This window comes from Octopus bimaculoides, chromosome 5, assembly GCF_001194135.2.
Source record: "Octopus bimaculoides isolate UCB-OBI-ISO-001 chromosome 5, ASM119413v2, whole genome shotgun sequence".
Lineage (NCBI taxonomy): Eukaryota > Metazoa > Mollusca > Cephalopoda > Octopoda > Octopodidae > Octopus > Octopus bimaculoides.
Genome location: NC_068985.1, coordinates 118,288,749 through 118,309,902, shown reverse-complemented (window position 1 = coordinate 118,309,902; position 21,154 = coordinate 118,288,749). Strand labels below are relative to the sequence as shown.

The 21,154-nt window shown below is 32.1% G+C and overlaps 1 protein-coding gene across 2 annotated transcripts in view; it reads right to left on the bottom strand.

Moving 5' to 3' along the window:
• The window catches only part of LOC106883670 (bifunctional heparan sulfate N-deacetylase/N-sulfotransferase), a 119,830-nt gene that overhangs the window by 6,674 nt on the left and 92,002 nt on the right, over positions 1-21,154 (bottom strand). For both annotated transcript variants that reach the window (XM_014934769.2, XM_014934768.2), the window contains exons 5-11: positions 13,185-13,370; positions 10,499-10,627; positions 9,139-9,321; positions 7,080-7,176; positions 5,376-5,502; positions 3,494-3,671; positions 2,657-2,827 (exon numbers count right to left, since the gene is read on the bottom strand). In XM_014934769.2, coding sequence (XP_014790255.1) covers positions 2,657-2,827; positions 3,494-3,671; positions 5,376-5,502; positions 7,080-7,176; positions 9,139-9,321; positions 10,499-10,627; positions 13,185-13,370 — 1,071 coding nt within the window. The remainder of the gene's footprint in view (positions 1-2,656; positions 2,828-3,493; positions 3,672-5,375; positions 5,503-7,079; positions 7,177-9,138; positions 9,322-10,498; positions 10,628-13,184; positions 13,371-21,154) is intronic.

Below are 21,154 nucleotides of genomic sequence, written 5' to 3'. Positions count from 1 at the left end.
TAAAATATTAAATTTCAATTGTATAACAACAATCTCAATGTAAATTAAAGTTACACATCACAAGGTAATACAATGGTGGAGGTTGTTAACTTACATATTGAGTGAACGAGCTCCACCATAAAACAGTAAGGAATTTAACTGGTAGTTTCTTGTGGAAACTGCTGTGGAGATTACACTAATGAGATCATGCTGGTACAGGCAGTCCCCAAAATTCATACATTCAATTTTTGCTTCTACTTGTTTTATGTGTGCATGAAATTAAGAGATTTTTCAACTCCCCAGACTTTTGAAAATTCAAATGTATACATCTTGAAGAGGATTGCCTTTATAGACCAATAAAGGATATAATGTAAGTTCCTGAATAAGGTGAGACTTCAAGATGGTTTCAATCTCCCATCAAAGCCATTTCATTTCACTTGTACTGCTTATCTGATATTCTGCTGTTCAAACTATGTGGCCAGATCAATGAGCACACCCCTACACAATAACATGACCCTTTAAAAATAACTGCCCAATTCCCTCAAATCACACTGAACAATATAGTCCTTGAAATACAAAAGACATGATGGTCATGACTGGAATACCTTTCATCATTGGTTTGTTCAATCAAGGCTGATTTTCTTGAGAATAAAAATGAATGTAACACTGCTTGTATATAACTATCCCTCTTAATATTCCAAGTGAGTAACTTCCATGCCAAATGGATACAAAACCTGTTTCCATATTCTCATGTTAATTGCTTTAGCTTTCCAGAATCATCATCATCGTTCTTATCTGTCTGCTCTCCTTGCTAGCATGAGCTATAAGGACCACCATGGTCTGAGTCAGTTCTTATTTTGAGTTACTCTCTTCCAAGATGGGTCAGGAGCATCTTCCACTTTTGGCGTGGTTTTCACAGCAAGATGTCCTTCTTATCACCAGCCACTTCACAGAGTGAAATGGGTGTATTTTGACACAATTACAGAGATAATCCACACAGCTTCAGTTTTCCAAATTTCATACACAAGGCTTGGTTCAACAGAAGACATTTTGATCAGAAAGCAAACTGCTTAACTGTTTAGCTATGCTGTATCTTCAGCAAGACTAAACCAGTGTGTATGTGTGTGCGTGTGTGTGCACACATGCATGCATGCGTACACACACAAACACACATCTGACACTTCTTTACAGAGAGTAAAGACTTTTTGTAGAGATAGTTGTCTGTTGGTATGACAAATAACATATCAACATAATATGTTGTATATAAAAATATATATCTACTGATTTATAAAGGCTGGGGAAATGATTTCTAGTGCCACTGTCATCTTTGCAAACAGATACTATGAAAAGGTAGAATTCATTGTTACAGACTTCAAATACATAACCTTTGACTGCAAAATTACATTTCATGGTTATTCCAGTAATGATGTTGAATATCAACCAAAAAATAGAAATGATATTGTCTGCAAGTCATGCTGTCTCAATAAACTTGACATATCTCAACAAAAAAGTAGTTTGGAATATGACATTCCTCATCAAAAGATAGATCAGTATATCAAACTGCTTTCCACAGTTACGAGTAATGAAATTTTGAGAGGATATATCTGATTTTCACAATAAAAAGTTTAATTAACTGATGAATATTTACTTAAGCTTGTTGACAAGATACTTGTCAATTTCACAATGCTGGGTTCAAATTTATCAGTAGGAAAAACCCATGACATGTTAGTGTTGGAAGAGTGCAAGTAAGTGGGAGAGAGGGAACATGAATTTCGCAAAACATTGTGATGGTAAAATTGTTGGCAGACAAGATACAATGCTCAAGAAGGCACAATGAAAGGCGCAGCTCATTTTCAAATAGTTCCAGCCCCAAAACTGCAGAATCACAACAAGTGTTTCAATATCTTACACATCTCTTCATTCCAGTCATATTGATACAGTTCAGTAAATAAGAAAAAAAAACAAAAAACAAAAATCAATGACCTTGATGCTATTACTGAAGATGATGACAACCAAAAGATTGTATTCAGTTAAAACAATTTTGATTCCCTTATTTTATCTGAGTGAGCTACATTTTTTTCCTCCGATATTATCCGTTAAACTTTTTGCCACTCTTATCCTGTTGTTTCTCCACTTATCCATTTTGCTAATCTTCAGCATTCTCCTTTCCATGATTCTTTGTGTTGCTTTTAATTTATTTTCACTGATTTTCTTGGTAGTCCATGTTTCTGATGCATGTGTAATTGTAAGCAGCACAAACTGGTTGAAAACCTTTCTTTTTAGACATATGAGTAAATTACTGCTCATGATGTGATTCAATTTACCAAAGGCTGCCCATCCTAATTGAATTCAACATTCAATTTCTCTAGTCTGATTTTTATCCTTTAAGCATATTATTTGTCCAAGGTAGGTGTTTAGAAAAAAGGACAATAAATGGAATACCAAATTAACAGAGTGGATACTACGTTCAGAAAAAACGGAGAAGACCGTGCAGAAGTTGAAATTAAAGATTTTGTTAAATTCTTCAGTACCCAAATATGGATGAGGAAAACATCAGACTGTGGCATTTGTCCAAACAGAGGACTTAACATATGCAAGGATGATAATGATGACAAGCCACATTAACAAAAAAAAAGGGTTTCATGTTTTAATAAAAAGGAACTAGAAAACTTCTTACCTGAGATGGATGGAAGTAATCAAGCCAGCGTTCTAAGTGTTGAGCATACAGAGATGGATTCAGACATCGATTCCGAAGATCTCGCTGAATTTTGTGACTTCCTTCTCCAGCTGTGATTATCTCATAAAATGTATAATTCAAAGAGGCTGGATTTTGGTGGGCTCGTGCATGCTACAGATATAGAAAAAAATAAGGGATCAGAAGGAGTCCACAATGACAAAAACCACACAAGAATGACGTTGTATTTTACATTATGTAATAATTCTGCCAGTAATTTAATAAAACAAATTAATCATTAAAATTAATCAGATGATGAAGGACAACACATGATTTTTTGCAAGATTTCTGAGACCAGGAAGGGAAACAGAGTGGACTCATATAAAGGTACCTAAGGGCCAGGTAGTGGTTAAACCAGGCAACAGGTTAAGTCAACCAACCAAGAACAGGTACAACCCATCCATCAAGCTTCCACATGAGTTATCTCTACCCAACATCAATGAAAGGGCTTGGGTTTACACATGAGTAAGGCAGAAGGTATTTGCCCAATATGCTATGCAGTGAAATTGAACTTGAAACCAAGTCATAGTGAAGGTAATTTCTTATCAACATGATCGTGCCTGTACTTGCTTCTTCAAAAATTACTTAAATGTATACAGATGTTCTTTTTTAAATAGATAACAGTTATTTGATTGACCACCACTACATTACCTGTGCAGACTTTATAATTTATTAAATATAAAAAGATAAAGAAACTAGAAGAAAATATCTCAGAGGGGCCAGTGACATAAATTGATGGCCATCAGTACATTTAAAATAAAAGGTCCTCATTTAACTCACCTGATACCAAGAATATGCTCGTTTAATAGGATCAAGGAGAATCAAAACCAGTTTTACATCAGGAATTAAACTAGCAATTCTCATTGGTGCCATTGGATTATCAAAATAGGCAGCAGTTTTTTCAAAGAATATTATATCTGTTTGGTTTGGGTTATCTAGTTTAAAGGCATTCATATACCTGCAACAAGAAAAAAATTTATCTAAATTAAAATCATAAATACCTTTTTTTTTTATGTGGCCATGTTGGAGCTCTACATTTGATAGTTTTAGCTGATTATATTGACTTTTGTACTTTGATATGTAATTTATTAACATTAGAGAATGCTGAAATAGTCTACTAGGTATAAAGGGAAACAACCATGGCAGGCTGAAATACCAAATTTTGCTGTTTTTTTTTTGTTCAACATACCAATATTTTGTCATCCTTCATCAACACGACATGACACACACATACAGACAGTAAGCCTCTACATGGTTTCTGTCAACACAAATGTTTCTAACCAAGCTTTGATTAACCCAAGGCTTTGGCAGAAGACATCTGCCCAAGGTCCCACAGAGTGTGATTGAACCTGAGACCACCACATGGTTGCAAAGTAAATTCCTTAATCACAGCTAAGCCCATCCCCAATATTGATCTATTTTTATTCCTGAAATTAAAAATTATATGCTGGATTTGGCAGTATAGTTTGAGAACAATTTTCCACAAACCATTTTGTATAAATCCTATTGTCTGATATCATATAACTTGCATTTCTAACTTAGAAATTACATTACAATCAGTGTTTTGCTTTGTAAACCTTCACTGAATTACATGTATTAAAATAATTGCATTATAACTCAGTTTATTTTTCAGTAATACAGTTAGAAAATTGAAGGATCTATGTCAGCTCCAGAGGGACTAAGTATGCTGCAATAGACTTTATACAAAATGAAATCAAAAAACATTGGTTACGATATAATTTTACTTTAACTACAGTACTAGATTAACTTACATAGAAACAAACTCCTTTAAGGATCCATAAATACTACCCAGAAACAATAGCTATGTCTGATAAGTTGAAATTTCATTGCTCAAATTTTCAAATTCTAGCTATCCCATGTTTACTGTGGGTATTTTATTTAGCCATTTAGGTATTTAAAACTTGTAATCTCATTTTCAAGGAGAGGTGGGATACTAGAACTGGTTGATACATTAAGCAAATCAAACAGAATGTGAATTCAATGGCATATCCAGAGTTACTACCGAGTAAATAATCAGCAACTTTCCTGCTTAAGTAGAAATGACAACAATAATTGCTTATTCTGAGGTGCAAACAGGTTTTTCCATTAGAATGCAAAATCAAGGACCTCTCTAAAAGTTGACCATCTGTCTGTACCTGTGTGCACAAGCCTCGGTTAAAGTTTTTTGAAAGACTGGATATGCTCAAGCTTGCAAGTCTCCTCTCTCCACCCATCAATTTTGCCCAAGGAAAGGCCATCGCTTAGGGTTGATGTAGCTTGGCATCAGTGTCAACCAGGAACTGCTGTCAGAATGTAATGGGCCAGAACAGATACTGCAAGCTACACTGTCTGACTTACAATTCCACCAATCCACTGCCTTGGATTTGTTTTTGTATTTTTTTTTTTTACCTTGAAAGGTTGAAAGGTAAAATCTCATCACGTGCATCTACATGGTTGATTTACCTGCTAGAAATAGCAACAAAATCTGTCTCAAATTATATCTAACACCTTGGGAAAGAAGGACACATTGGACAATGATGAGAAAGAGTCATAGATGGAAATTCTTTGGTAATAGGTCAGCCCAGTCAGGACTGATCAGGTGCTACATACAAGTAACCTAATTTGGCACTGCTAGAAGACTAATAATAAACAGGCAACGCACCAATCTAATCCTTTGTTGTAGTACTGATCACTACTGAAGAAATGGAGTTCTTCAAAGATGACAGGCTGTTTCACATTGCTTCGTATTGAAGGGTGCATATTCAGGAATGTGTAAATAGCAGTAGTACCTAATCAAAAGAAAAAACAAAAATATTTAGTCTTCACTGAACTTCATTGTTTTACAAGTTCAAAAATATGTTTTGGTATATGGAGAAAACGTTTATTGAATAAAATATGTATATTGTCATGTATGTTTCACTACAACAGTATTATACATAGGACATGTCATAATGATGTTATTGCGTATTTAGAATGCATGCTGTATCAATTATTGACAAATTATACTTTTGCTGAGTAAGCTTCGATCAGAACCTAATCTGGCAATATATGACTTATTGTAACATTCCGTATCAAGTATATCGAATGTATGTTATGGTGATGTATTTATCAAATACCAGTTTCAGCTTCTTTTAAAATGCTTTTTGACAGCACACATTTATTAGCTAAAAAATATAATAAAAGTACAATTAAACCATGGGAGAGGCATTATGCCGGTAATAAACACACGCACTGGTTCAGTCCTTTATTAATTTATATAGTTTTTTTGTATAGTTTTTTGTTAAATTATTTCATTGCACTCTTGCAATCTCTTCAGTAACTTGTCTCTCCACTTCCATTTATTTTGAATGTATGATCTGGCGTTGTTTCGAAACTGTTTGGTATGAGCATGTGAGTGTGTGCAAGCTCGTATGTGTGCACGCTCATGTGTGCACGCACTTATGTGTTCGTGCTTATATGTAAGTATGTGTGTCCATATGTGTTTGTAACAATTTCGTTTATATCAGATCAGATAGAGACTTTTTAATTAATTTATTTACGTTCATATTCCGCATCATATGTGTGAACAACACATGCAACCATGGGCAATTGTAAGGCCCTCATCTACGTGTATTTGGTGTTCAAAATTGGTTGCGTTTCAGTTATAATGAAAGTAATAATAATTGTTTCTAATTTAGACACAAAGCTAGCATTTTGGGTGGAGGGGTTATTAACACCGACACTAGAATTTTGACTGCTACTTTAATGATGGCAAATGAATGAAAAGCAAAGTTGACCTCAGGAGGATTTGAACTCAGAATATAAGGCATCAGAAGAAATACCAGAAGATGTGTTATCTGATGCTCTAATAATTCTGCCAATCTACAATAATTGATGTTAACAAATATAAAGAACACTTTATAACAATAACATATTTAAGAAAGATGAAATAAAAACAAAGATAAAACACAAATTACTGCTAAGAGTAGCTAAATATTTTCTTTTTTACAGCTCATTCACTCAAGTGTCCTTAGCTGACCCCACATTCCACTAAAATATTAGGGGAATTTTTTGCCACCTCTTCCTTTATTAATGAGAAAACAAAACAGAGCTTGCATCCACATAATCTTTCTGTCTTTACCATTGTGTTGGACATGTTTAAAAAGCTTAAAACTATCTTAAGCAAGACATCACAATCTTATTTCACCTCTTAATAAACTATATATTTGTTGCCTTCTTCCATTGAAGTTATATATTATACAAGTGATATAGACACATATGGACGTCATATACATCACACACACAGACCAATGGTTCTTTATATGAGAACTCAAAGGTAAGTGTAATACCTAAAATTTCCTGTAGTTGTTCATTTTTCAAGACTTACCTGTCTTCTGAGGTCCAATAACAATCAGATGAGGGAGGGTATTGCATACTTTTCTGGGTGACCAAATAGCCAAGTGTCTTTTATCTCGACAAGGATTCTAAGAATAAAACAAAAAAAGAAATATAATAGCCAAATACTCTTTGTGCTTTAAAATGGAGACTATATAAATTACTGAGTGTGTTTTTTCTTTCCCCACTTCAGACAAGGAAAATCTCAAGGAATCACTTTTGTGTGGTCATTCAACATACTCGATATAGCAAAAATTAGTACGTAATTGACTTTGTAGAAGTTTTAAAATATTAAAATACTGTATGTTACTAAAATACAAATATTATGTAGTATCTTGAGAAAATAGGTGAAAGAAACAGCTGAAATTACAAATATTCTTGTTTAGTAAAGTTTAATTTCTCTTCCTCCTCCCTTTTCCACAATGCCACATAAATAGTTATGAAGCAATTTGAGCTTCATGCTTAACCATATGTAGTAAAACTTAGGTGAATAGGAATTGCAAACACACCACAGATCACTGTGAGTTTATCTCTTGTTCTTTGGTGTACAACAGAAGTACAGCATAATTAATGAATTTTTTGATTAACTGAGCTAACACTCCTTTTGAATAAAGTGCCAGTCCATGACAACCTAGTATATATTGAATAAAGTGTCAGTTCGAGAAGACCTAGCATATATTTCAGTAGTTGTGTAAATTCAAGTACATAGAATAGTATGTCCAGCCAAAAATGCACACAAAACATATGCAATAAAAATGAAAGAAGTATCCAGCCCATTCTGTAAAGTGGTTGGCGTTAGGAAGGGCATCCAGCTATAAAACCATGCCAAAGCAGACAGTGAAACTTGGTGCAGTCTACAGGTTTACTAGCTCCTGTCAAACCATTCAACCCATGCCAGCATAGAAGATGGACATTAAATGATGATGAAGGATGAAGCTTGTATTTATTTTATTTAGTCAGCCCTTTATTATAATACAATACTGGAAAACTTGCATAATATGAGAAAATTAGGTTAGCAAATTTTGGCTAAATTAGTCAAGCAAGTCTTACTAAGATGGATAGAGGCAATGTGATTTATGTAAAAGGTATCAATGGCAGTATTGGAGTTTAACTTCCTCATCTTTGAAACTACATACACTACTGTAATCAAACTTCAGTTGATTTCATAAACTAGAAGTCTGTGTTTAACTGCAGGTACAGCTCAGTATTTGACAACATAATGAACGCTAACTGCCTTGACAATAGAAAGTGTAAATTTTCAGGTATGTAGATTGATAGGTAGGTGTGTGCATACAAGTATAAAAACAGTAATACATATCCAAGCATAAAATTTTTGTTCAGTCAGCTTTTGAGCAATGGAATTTGTAATTGTTTCTTTTCACTCAGCAAGTTCTTTCCGTAGACATCGTAAACAAGCAAATACAAACCTCAGAAGTTGGAATTACACACACACACATGCATGCATGCATATATAAGCACCACCATTTAAATATTCCCTTTTCCACGTATGGTTGCATGGTCAGACAAAATTTGTTGAGGTAGACTTTCTATGGCTAGATGATCTTCTTGTCACCAACCTCACTCGTTTCCAAGCAAGTGTGGACATGTTGCCAGAGAAAATTTCAAGCAGATGACACCATATTTCCACTGTAGCGTGGATGAGATGAATTTTGTTGAAAAAATTGTTTTTACTGATTAAAGTTATACCTACTGCTAACCTCCAATGCTAAATTAAGTGTAGAACCTTTCCTTTGAGTCAGGCAAATAGCATTATGTGCTTTGTGCAAAAGAAAACAACAAAGCTTGAAAGAAAAATAAATTAAAATAGCCTATAATTTAAAAAAAATTATAGATAAATACAAAGAACCATAGTGGAAGGTTAGCTAAAGAACCATGGCTTATGGCAAGATATACAGTGAAATTTAGCCAACCCATGTGATGAAAGAAAAAAGGATGATGATGATAATAATATGGTATATAGAAATGTTTAGATGAAACAGGAGAATGTAGGTTGCAGCACATGAAGTAATTAGAGAGCAAATTGTACTTACCACCCATATTGGGTTTAATTCATCTGGATATGAGGAAAAATAAACTTGAGCTAGTTCTTGTGGAGGAATTGTTTGTAAATGTAAGTTGGTCCAACATTGCAAAAATTTAACTGCACTTTCAAATGTGTACAAAGCAAGCCTGTCACTGCCATAATTGCACATGTGTGTCATAAAGATGTTGACCTACAACAAAATATTATAAACATATGAATAACTAGCAATTCAAAACCAATATTTTGAAACTGAAGACATTACATCATGGAAGAGCTGGTATAGCCATTAAAAAAATACGGAAAAGCCGTTTAAATTCACTTTATTTCTGTGTCAAAATTTTCACTGCACCACTAGGTTCTGGTCGCTGACAAAGTTGTAGTAGAATTGTATAGTGATGAGGTTGCAGTGTGTGATAAAAATTTTGCCAACTTAAGAAATAAGTAGAAAATGAATTTGAGAGTTTTTGTGTTTTCAAGTCAATAAAATAGCTCTTCTATGGTGCAATTGCTATATCAATACTATACATTACAGAAAAGCAAAAGATAAATTGCAAAGATCATTGAACAATGATAGTACATATAAAAGCATTTCTGATATCTATAACCAGCTATTTAAAGAATATAGAAGTGAAAAATCTATAATATCTTTCTGCTATGGTTTATGTTATGTAATGCTTTAACTAAAAAATGAAATCAAAGGCATTATATATTATGTTCATAACACTATTCATAAGACAACTGACAGAAAAACTGGAATGAATTGAAAATATTATCTATTATAGAGACAACATATTATTATTTGTAAGGCAACTGACCAATAAATATTATAAATAAAATAAGTTACAGATACAAATTATATTTGTTTCTTAAAATACACAGCTAACGGTGAATGGATAGAATGTCTTAGATACATACATGCAAATATAAACCTACCTATACATATGTACAAGCACATACAATCATATAAACACGTACACACACACACAGATATATACATATAATCTTAAAGTATTCACATATATACACACTTATCCATCTACACATATATGTCACTATTTTCACAAAGGTTAAAATTCAAAATAAATAAAAAAATTTTATTAATACATAGACATATATATGTGCATACATACATATATATATATAATATATACATATATCTACACACATACTGATATGTGCATGCATGTACACACTCATACACACGTACTCAAACACATATACACACGTACGCTAAAATACACATACATCTACACATACGTACATACATATTAATCTATGCACACTCATATGATTATATGTAACTACATATATGTATTTTAGTATTTATTAAATACAACAAAAATATCTTTAAAAAGTGCTGTGTTTACCTTATTGTAAAGAAATGTCTGGAAGAGTTCTCCCCCTCGAATGCTGGCATCTAGCTTTTCACGACCACCTGGGTATTTGTCTATTAAGAGATTGTGAGTATAAAGCCCACATGTTTGGCGAGGAAGAACCTAAGTTGGAAAAATAAGTTAATGAAATGAGACAGTTTATTATAGAATGAATATTGTTATAAGTAAACAAATCGAACTGCTTAAAAATATATCAAACTGTAATGGACACTGTTATATTAGTCAAAGTGATGTAGTCCAACCTGGGGAAAAAGGTGATGTTTTCAATGAAGGATCCTACCTGAAACAAATTCTCTGCTCTTTCTCATGGCAAACTAACTTACACTACTTGGTTAACTTTGGGAGAAAACCTACCAGATAATAGTGTGGTGATTTAATCCATTATTCCTGGATTCTTTCAAATATTACTTTATTAATAGGGTAAACACTAACAAATAAAACAGTTTATTGCATAGGATTGGCCAATCATCATCATCGTCGTTTAATGTCTGCTTGCCATGCTGGCATAGGTTAGACGGTTTGACTGAGGGCTGGCAAACAAGAAGGTTGCACCAGGCTCCAATCTGATCTGGCAAAGTTTCTACAGCTGGATTCCCTTCCTAACACCAACCACTCCGAGAGTGTAGTGGGTGCTTTTTACGTACCACCGACACAAGAGCCAGTCAGGTGGTACTGGCATTGACCATGCTCAAATGGTGCTTTTTACGTGTCACCGGCACAGGAGCCAGTTAGGCGATGCATGTAATAAAGATGCACATGAACAATGTTTAAAATTCAATTATATAGTAATCAGTTTACATACAAACAGTAAAATATGTCCATATTTATAACAATCTTTAACAGTAAATAAATGATTTTAGTAAAAGCTATTAATAATTTCTTGGTCTGATAATGGTGTGGTGCAATGATCGATTAATTACATCCATTGTAACATAATTAAAAAAGTATTACACAAACTATTCATTGAAGTCCTAATTTCAGATTCTCATAAAGAATTGATTCCTTTTCTGTACAAAATAATTATTACCACAAATATAAACCACTGGATGTCAATGAATAGATAACTACAGACTGTATTCAATTTGACCAAAGATGAAGATCTAATCAGTCACATCATTAACACAACAAGACTTTGGAAAGATTTTAGCAGAGTCTACATATTTATCAGTTGAGTGATTCATCAAGCAAAAGACTAGAGGAATAAGTACTTTACTTAAGTAAGGGTTGGTGACAGGAAGGCCATCCAGCCTCAGTGTATTGTCTCATCAAGTTTTGCTAAGCCCATGCCAGCATGGAAAATGATATGATAATGATGATTATGATACCCTGTAGCAAGAATTCAGGTGAGGTCTGTGGATAATTGCATATGGCATACTGGAGCAACAGATAAGCCATGATTTCATTCTCATTTTCATCCACCATTCTCAGAGGCCAGCATCCTCTGACTTAGTCATAAGAAATAAATACAGATCATGTGATCTGGCTACACTGGGTCTGATGAGATCCAATGAATGTCCTAGCATGTGTGTTCAGATAAAAGGTACTAAATCAAAACCATTCTATGCGGGCATTGGACTCCACCAAGGGTGTGTACTACCACCTCCCCAGTTCATAATTTTTATGGACAAGATGAGATGAGAAATCTAATCACATAAAATTTCTGACATACTGAGTGTGATCTCTTTCTGGATTTTAAATTAAAATTAGTTAATAATATGAATAGTTTCTTATATAGAATGGGCAAATATTCTTATACAGAATGTGAAAGCTCTTAAATAGAATGAGAAAACTGTATGTGTGTGATGAACCAACAAGATTGCCTTCATGTGGTTATTTAACCTGCAAGAAACTGAAGCTAAATGTTTCTCATATCACACTATTTAAAAAAAGAAATTAATACTTAGCATAATATAGTTTAGAAAGTAACTGTCAGAATAAATTGCAGAGTGAACAAAGCAAAAACACTTTTCATCAAAGGTCTGCCTGATTAGGACCAACCAGATGCAAAACAGCAACAACAATAATAATCATTCTAGTGCATGACAAATGAATACTGATGGAAAATGAAGGGCTAAATTTCCATTTTGTTATCCTTGAAGTTAAAGTATTTTTTTTAGTTTTGAAACTTTTATCCTTTTGATAGAATGTAACTTAGCAAGGTCACAATTCAGCCAGTTCTCATCTCAGACACATTGTGTTAAAGTTCTTTCAAAATTACACTGAGTTTTTATTTTATTGCATTTATTCATTGTTCATAGTAAACTGTTACTGCAAATGTGTTTAGTACAAATGCACTTTAACAACATGACTTCACAACAACTTCTATGAGTTAAATTAACTACAAGGCTGCAAGGGTCATATTCTAGAAATCTGACAGTAGTATTGTCAATACTGAAATAAATACCTCACGTTTCTATATTTTATAATTCTTTTAGTCAGAAGGAAGATACTTTATTTTATTGCATTTCCAGGTTCAGTGAAATTAAGTCGCAGTACTTGTAGGATTTGATCTCAGAACCTAAGTATTGAAACAAATGTCACAAGATATTTTATCCAACACTATTGATCCTGCCAGGGCTGACTTGGGACTCAACAACAATATCACTCCACTGCTAAGTGAAAAGAATTATATGACAAGCTATTTCTAATTTTTGTTTACCTTAATACCCCGATAGAAAAATCCTCTTCTTCGCCTTGCAGGTCTCAAGTGTAAATATTCTTCTGTACTAGACACTGTGATATTCCATACTTTGTGCCAGGCTTCATAGAGTGGTTCATGTACAGGGTAGACACCAGAATGGTGTGGCGCCACAGCATAGTTGTTAACTACTGGTATATTATATTTCTGAAAAGATTAGATCAGGCAAGTAATTAGGATAACAGTTAGTATAATTATGTAATTGTACATTCCTAAATTTTCAAATATTTACTAAATTACACAAACACATTTAATGTTTAAAAATGAATATTCACTCCCAAATATTTTCCTTATAATAATAATAATAATAATAATAATAATAATAATAAAACTAATGAGTATTACTTTACACTTAAATGCTTTTAAAGTTAATTAAAAAGAATTTAAAATGTATAATAATAAAAGGATTTTTATTTCACTTTAAACTACTTTTTGAATTAAAAATAAATTAGATGTTTAAAAATCATGTAATACTTTATTTGCAATTACTATTATTTCTTTCATAACAAATAATTTCTTTTAACTGATTTTCACTTCTTTTTACAATATTTTCTAAATTAGAGAAAAATATATGAAAATACTTTTAAAAATTTAGTTTCTAAATTATACAGGAAAAAAAAAAAATCCTCATAATGGCTGTTTTGAGATTAATTAAAAATACAAGAGCAGTTTTGTTTAAGTATGGTTTTTTTTCTTTATACTTGCATAAAATTAACCATTTCAATGTAAACATTTTGGAAAACAAAAATGTATAGCCAAAACTAGTCAAAACATTCTCTATTGGAATCAAAACATTAATGAAGAAATTTCATGCCAAGTTGGCCATTTCTCAACTACTTAATTCAAATGTGATTTTACCAAGTGCAAATATTTTTTCTTCAACCAAGAATTTAAAGCAATTATCTCAAAATATTCTCTAAATTACAGATGAAATCAAATTACATGGCTATGGCTGGTAATAAAGAAATACTTAAGCTATTAATGATTAGTTGATTAATCAACAAAATATATACTGTATAAACTCAAAAGTTGAACTTATGCAAATATCAGCTGGTTTTTAAGGGTTTAAAAATTTCGAATTCTTCATGTATTTCATGTAAAAGTCAAAACTAATTTTTAATAGGTAACAGATCTACATTTACTAGTTGAGGAATTATACATTTTAATGTACAATTTACTGAAACATTACATTAGGGATTTCTCACTTTTATCATCAAGGAAACATTACAATAACTAAAAAGTTTAGGAAGGTATAATAAAGCAATATAGAACAAAAAATGGACTGTATACCTGTTGTAACTTGGTAAACTGTAGTCCGATGATATTTCAGAATTAGAATTTCTACAGGTATACAGTCCATTTTTTGTTCTATATTGCATTGTTATACCTTCCTAAACTTTTTACTCTTTACAAACAATACACAATGCTTCAAGCGAACTACAATACTCTCCTATTACAATAACTATTATAATTAATGTGATAGAAAATACATCACATCATCACGTAGGGCCTCCAGCAGTCGATGTGGAGCTTGTATCTGCATAAGTATGTTCAGGCGTGTTTATGGTGTTTTGAAGAAGACTAGCTGTTGCCCATGAATGCAAATCTTCCTCTGCATTCCATTGATGTTTAAAGGAAAATCCACTAACTTAGATTGATACAACTTGGTAATAGTGTCATCCCAGGTGTTGCTGTCAGAATGCAAGATACTGTAAAGCATTTTGACCAACTTTAACAGTTTCATTCTGAACCGGTACTTTTTTTTTTTTAATCATCCCCAAAGAGTTACAAAACAAAGTAAACTTTAGTGGAATGTGAACTCAGTGCACAGAGAGTCAAAACAAATAGCAAAAAGTATTCTATCTAACACTAACAACTCTGCCAATTTGCTATCTTACATCACAATATTTCTTATATAAGTTAGATGATATATATATTTACCAATATAATTCTGTAGTTTATTTAGTTTTTCTCTCCTCCACCCATTTTGTTCATTTAAGAAATTATTTGAAGTTCTGCTACTGATACATCAATTTGGAATGTACTTTGAATTTCAGTGCCTCAACAGTAGAATCAATATAATATTTGACCCTTCAAAGTTAGCCTATAATTCTGGTCTAACAATTTTGTTATTTATATTCAAGTATATGCAGTAGCTTATTGTTAAACTAACTACTAAAACAGTTTAATGAACCACTCTCTAATGGGGAAGTAAACCAGCCATAAAATGCCTCAAATCTATAGAACACTGATGAATTGCTTTTCCATCATCTTTTTACTACTTCCTTGTTCTGTGTCACATTTAAAATGCCCGTCATACCCTCTAACCTCTACAAGATCGCTCAAACTACAACAAATAGTAGTCAAATATTCTTCAAGTCCCATGCTACTGTTTTAAACAAGGCAAGGCTGAAAGATAATGTAGTCCTAAATATACTATGTTTGAAAATAAAATAGTATGATCATGGCTAGCACACCTTTGATCACAGCACAGGTCTCAGGTTAAACAACACATCATATCCATTTCTCTTCTCTTTTATCAATAACATGCGCCACTTCCCAGGTCACATACCACACATTTTATCCGATTCCTTCTTTTAAACATGCATTTATCTAAAATTTATTTCCACTTTTCAGTTTTGTTTTAAAAAAAAATCCACTCACTGGAAATAACTTCCCAGAGTTAGTAAATGTTATGTGGTATATGTAATATTATCAGTTAGACAAAAACTAATGTTATACATCTGGCTCTTTGAAACTGATAAGAACTGCACTCTTATAGAGAGCTTAGCAGCTCAGAGGAGATTCTATATGATTAATATATAACTAAAATTGCTTACAGATAAATATAGCAAATTCTTAATTTTGTTCTTAAGCCATTTATTCTGGTTAGGATCAACAGTAATAGAGATTAAATCAATTACTTATCTTTAAAACCATTTACTATGTTCATGTACAGTATCAAACATATTTTGCTTATTTATTATTTTCATATATATGATATCATAAACATTCAATTAGCCAGTATATATATATATATATATATATATATATATATATATATTCATGCATAGGTTAATACTTTTGAAGATCAATTTTTAAGTTAATAACTGAGGTGGAAGTCAAATATTATGTAGATATTCTTTCAAAAATGAAAATATTTTGAGCCTAGAGAATAACTGTAGACTTGGAGTGTAGTCAATCCACCACACAGGTTTAAAAATTAGTCTCAAAGTTGACCTATACATGAGTATATATGGTCACTAATGAATTTGGGTTTAAAACTCAAATTTATTAATTACAGATGGCTTAACTAGTATAAACACTATTTTGGATAATGTTAAATCCTAGTTTCTTGATTATTTTAAGGTATTTCCAGGACTGTGATATGACAGTTCCTTCCACCAAACTGCACATATTACTCATTTGAAAAATACAGTTATCGCTATGTGAAAAATCTTGTATAATTATAAAAATCAGAATAAGATTGTATATTCAGTTTTGGTCTTAACATATTTGCTCTTGGTTATTTCTATCAAGTGTAAACTATGGAGAAGAGAACAATTTTGAATAGCGTGTTAGTGTAACATAAAATATATTGTAAATAATTAGATCTGATACCAAGTAGTTTAAAAAAAGAAAAACAATAATTTTGATAGAAAAAATTGTACTTCAAAATAAATTCAAAATTTTACCAATCCTATAGTAAATGCAAAAATAAGTATAATTATAACTTTGATGAGAAAAAAGAAACATGCTTTAATTAATACCAGAATCATTTGTTTTAACATTTGATGGTCTGTTTTGTTTTTAATGAATGAGAAAATATTCCTTGTGTTATTCAGAATTTAATAATGTTTTCAACAAACTTTTAACAGTCAATTTATATTCAAGATTTCACAATTCATGGCAGTTTTTTTTTTTTTATATATAAATAATATAACAAGATTATGAAATATGTAAAAGGGAATGTGAAGCAATGGAGTTCATGACTCTCTCCTAAGAGCACCAGTAACAATAAAGTAATTCTACCTTGAATTTCAATCATAAAACATTATCAAAGACATGTACCAACCATAGGTAAGAGGGGGAAAAAAAGAAACGTGGATATATAAAAGCTAGACATGAAATATATCAATATCTAAAAGATACTTAACCAATGCTTAACAAGAGAGTACCAGAAAAGATCTAAATAGGCCAAAAATAGTAATAGTTCAAGTTGCCAAATTTTTGTGCTAACTTACATAAGTTTTAAGCAGAGAACAACATTCACAAAGAGACAAGACATATTTAAGTGTCATAATACAAGTTACCCACATAACTGTGGTGGTAACAACCAACAAGTTATTTTGTCTAATTGCTGATCTGTACCTCATCCCTGCTCTCATACACACACACACAATCCAAAACAATTGTAAAGATTCCCAGAATTAAATCATTTACAACTTCATTATCCATATCCTGTGCATACCTCCATTATAGGATAGGTACACCATGTCCCTATGATTTGTCAAAGGCAACTAAAAATTGCCTCATAAAATTCATCCAACTCATGCCAGCATAGAAAATTAGATGCAAAATGAAGATAATGATGATGAGATGGTAGGCGGAGGATTACTGTTCTTAAGAGGACAGAAATAAAAGAATTTGTAAAGCCTTGGTATTTGGTCATTGTCATTTACGTTGTGAATTCAAATCTTACTAGCACCAACTTTGTCTTTCATTCTTTCAAGTCACTGAAGTGCTAGAAGTGATAAAAAAATTATTGAGACTCACAGATAATTGAATATATTTTAATTCTTGTGACAAAACAATCAATAAATATTACTGTCCATCAAGATAGTAAAATTGTAGACTACAAGACAAAAAATGTCTCAGATTCTATTTATGTCTTTGCCCTTTATCCTGATATGCCTCCCTTGCAAAATTGCCGCCTTCAACACTTCTTCAGAAGACTTAATAATTTGTTTCTTCCATCACATATTAAAGGTTCCCATATCTTACTATTTCATTGGTGCCATAAAGTTATCATGGTAGAAATAGTATTCATATAACAACATTGACATTACACAAGCAATGCAGATGTGTCATTCATAACTTCTTATTCTAACAGGAAAAAGAAACTAACCTACTTTTTTTAAACCTCACTAATTTTTTTTTCTTTCTTTACTGGGTAAAATTGCAGTAAATAAAAAAAAACCTGCAAGAAATGAATAAATATTGTCAGAAATATGGAGATATTAGCCAGGAATATTGAGTAACACCATTAGGGTGGTGGTTTAGCAGAATCCTTAGAGCATTAGACAAAATGTTTTGAGGATTTTAGTTAAGACTTCTTTTACATACTGATTTCAAGTTCTGTATAAGTCTACTCTGCCTTTCATCCTTCTGGGATTGACAGAAATGATTAGATGTGATTTGCCTAATTATATTCATTACCCAACATTTGAGGCTTGATGCCAATGCTGTCAAAGAAATCCCAGAATTCAGTGATGTAACAGTACTCATAATAATGATTTTTAACTTAATGCTTTAACATTCAGATAAGATTCAAATCTGTCAAATGTAATGCTTATTTATTCACATTGTTTTGAATTAATTATGCATTACCTTCTAGCTTCAAGATTTCAATGATGTGGCTGTTTATTTTTAGAATAACATTATAAAGTAGGTGTGAGAAGTTGGAACTGGCCAATCTGAACATAAAACAGGTAGTATATTTGAGCTAGATATGGCCAGTTTAAATGCTAAAGGGTTAAAGACAAAATCCACAGATTTTGTAGATGGGGAAGATAGTAGCTTAACTCTTCACCAGTACTTGAGAGAGGCTTCTTTTATTGAGACAAATTGGATGAAAGTCAATGTCATCTGTGGAACAGTTCAAACTTAGAACAATGAATGGGATATGACAATCTACCAGCTGTGTGACATATCACTGTTTTGTCTGATTCTTTATTGATCCTACCATCTACCATCATCATTCTGACAGAGTTGTACCAATACCCTGAAGGCATATAGCATAGAGTTTTTGAGTTGTTGGGTTCTATGGGTCATGAGTTCAATTGTCAGACTGAAGGACACATTCATGTCATGCTGCTTCAGACCACTCCACTGAAAAATGAGTTTTGGTCACAGGTGTGCATGCATGCATGTGTGTGTGGAGGGGGCCATATCATATGATAGACTGACATTCTGTTTAAGCAGGTGGACTTTTAAATGTCAACTAACTAGATTTTAAAAAAGGAATGGCAATTACATATGAGATACTTAATCCAGCATTAATATCTATTTATTTCCACAAGAGTATTTTGGCAATTTAAATCTATATTTAGTAACACATACAAGATATTAATAAATCAGGTAATTAGAAAATATATTTTAATTAGCCCCCATCCTACCCTGTGTACACACACAAACTTTCAGTTTTGTTTATTTAAAATTTAGATTTAAATACCAACATGTCAATCATTTTAAAATTGTATTTACTCAGAAATTTTTCTCTCTCATTACAAAAAGAAACTTAGGTTATTTTAAAGGACAGTTTTACACACACTTATACACACATGCATATACATACATGCATACACACACAACAACAACAACAACAAATGTCACTAATAGTCTAGCTGGTGCTTTTATTATTTATTCATCTAATTTCTTTATTTATTTGTATTTTTCCAGTTATTTCATCTATGAAAGAGAATAAGAAAAAGATAAAATATAAATTTAATTTAATTGTTCACTTGTTTATTTTTTTTCTTTATATCAACAAATTAAGAGTGCAGATAGTGGTGATGACAAAATACTTTTTAAAAAAAAAACCTTTACGAAACTAAAATTTAATGTTATGTTTATAATTAATTTCTGACATAATAATGTATCAAGATCTGAATTGCTGCAACCTTAAGTTAACTAGACTAATATAGTCCTGAATTTAGGAAATGATTTTAAATATATATTGAGGTGGCTATAACAGAAGAAGGTATGTAAAGAAGAGCTGATTCAATTCCCAAGATGTTGGATCTCAACAGATGAAATAATGTAAGATAAAAAAAAAAAACCATCTGTTTGTTCCTAGTGAATATTTTTCCTACAATTACCTAAATAAAATGCAATTACCTAAATAAAAATCTGACACCTATAATTCTGTTGTTTGTTCTGACAATGAAATAATATATACACAGAATCACCATGAAAGATGAACTGCAATACAACCCTGTACATGTCATAGATATACGTTTCCCTAGCTCTAATTTCATGGTTTTAAGTACATAGGATGCTAGTGTAACATGGATAACATTTCCTGACAGTCTGAAATCTATTCCTGACAGTTCACTCAAATAAGCTGATGCATTGTAAAGGTACTTTGATTGGAAATACATTGAGATCTACAGCTGATTTGAACCACAACCAAATGAATCAGAAACCTGGTACTTAATTTTTTTACTTCCAAAATTGAATCTATCTCTATGGCCCAGTGAAGTGTCTCATTTCTATCATGTAGCAACTACTTACAAAAGTGCATTACCTACTTTACAGTTAAGTAGGTGGATTTAATAGTTAAGAGCTGCTTTGACCAAAGACATGACAAAGAATAAAGATTTCTCAGCCTTCTTTCAAGTCACTATTTTAAACTGCTGTGTGCTCTCTTTCTCTTTCTCTCAAAGATTTGCTCATGTTTATTATGAACAGTTTATTAGGCAAACCATGATTCAAATAACTAGCCAACCAAAGACATAACTTTGCAAGTAAATAGGACTTGGCAGCTTGTACCGTGCCTTTTTTTGTTTTCCTTTTGTATTTGTGTGTGGTTTTTTTAGGTACCTAAGCTGTTGCAAACAAACATAGGTGTCCTCTGACATTTCACTCTTGACTCAGCAGTTCATCCACGAAGTGAGAGAGAGAGAGAGAGAGAGAGGGAGAGAGAGAGG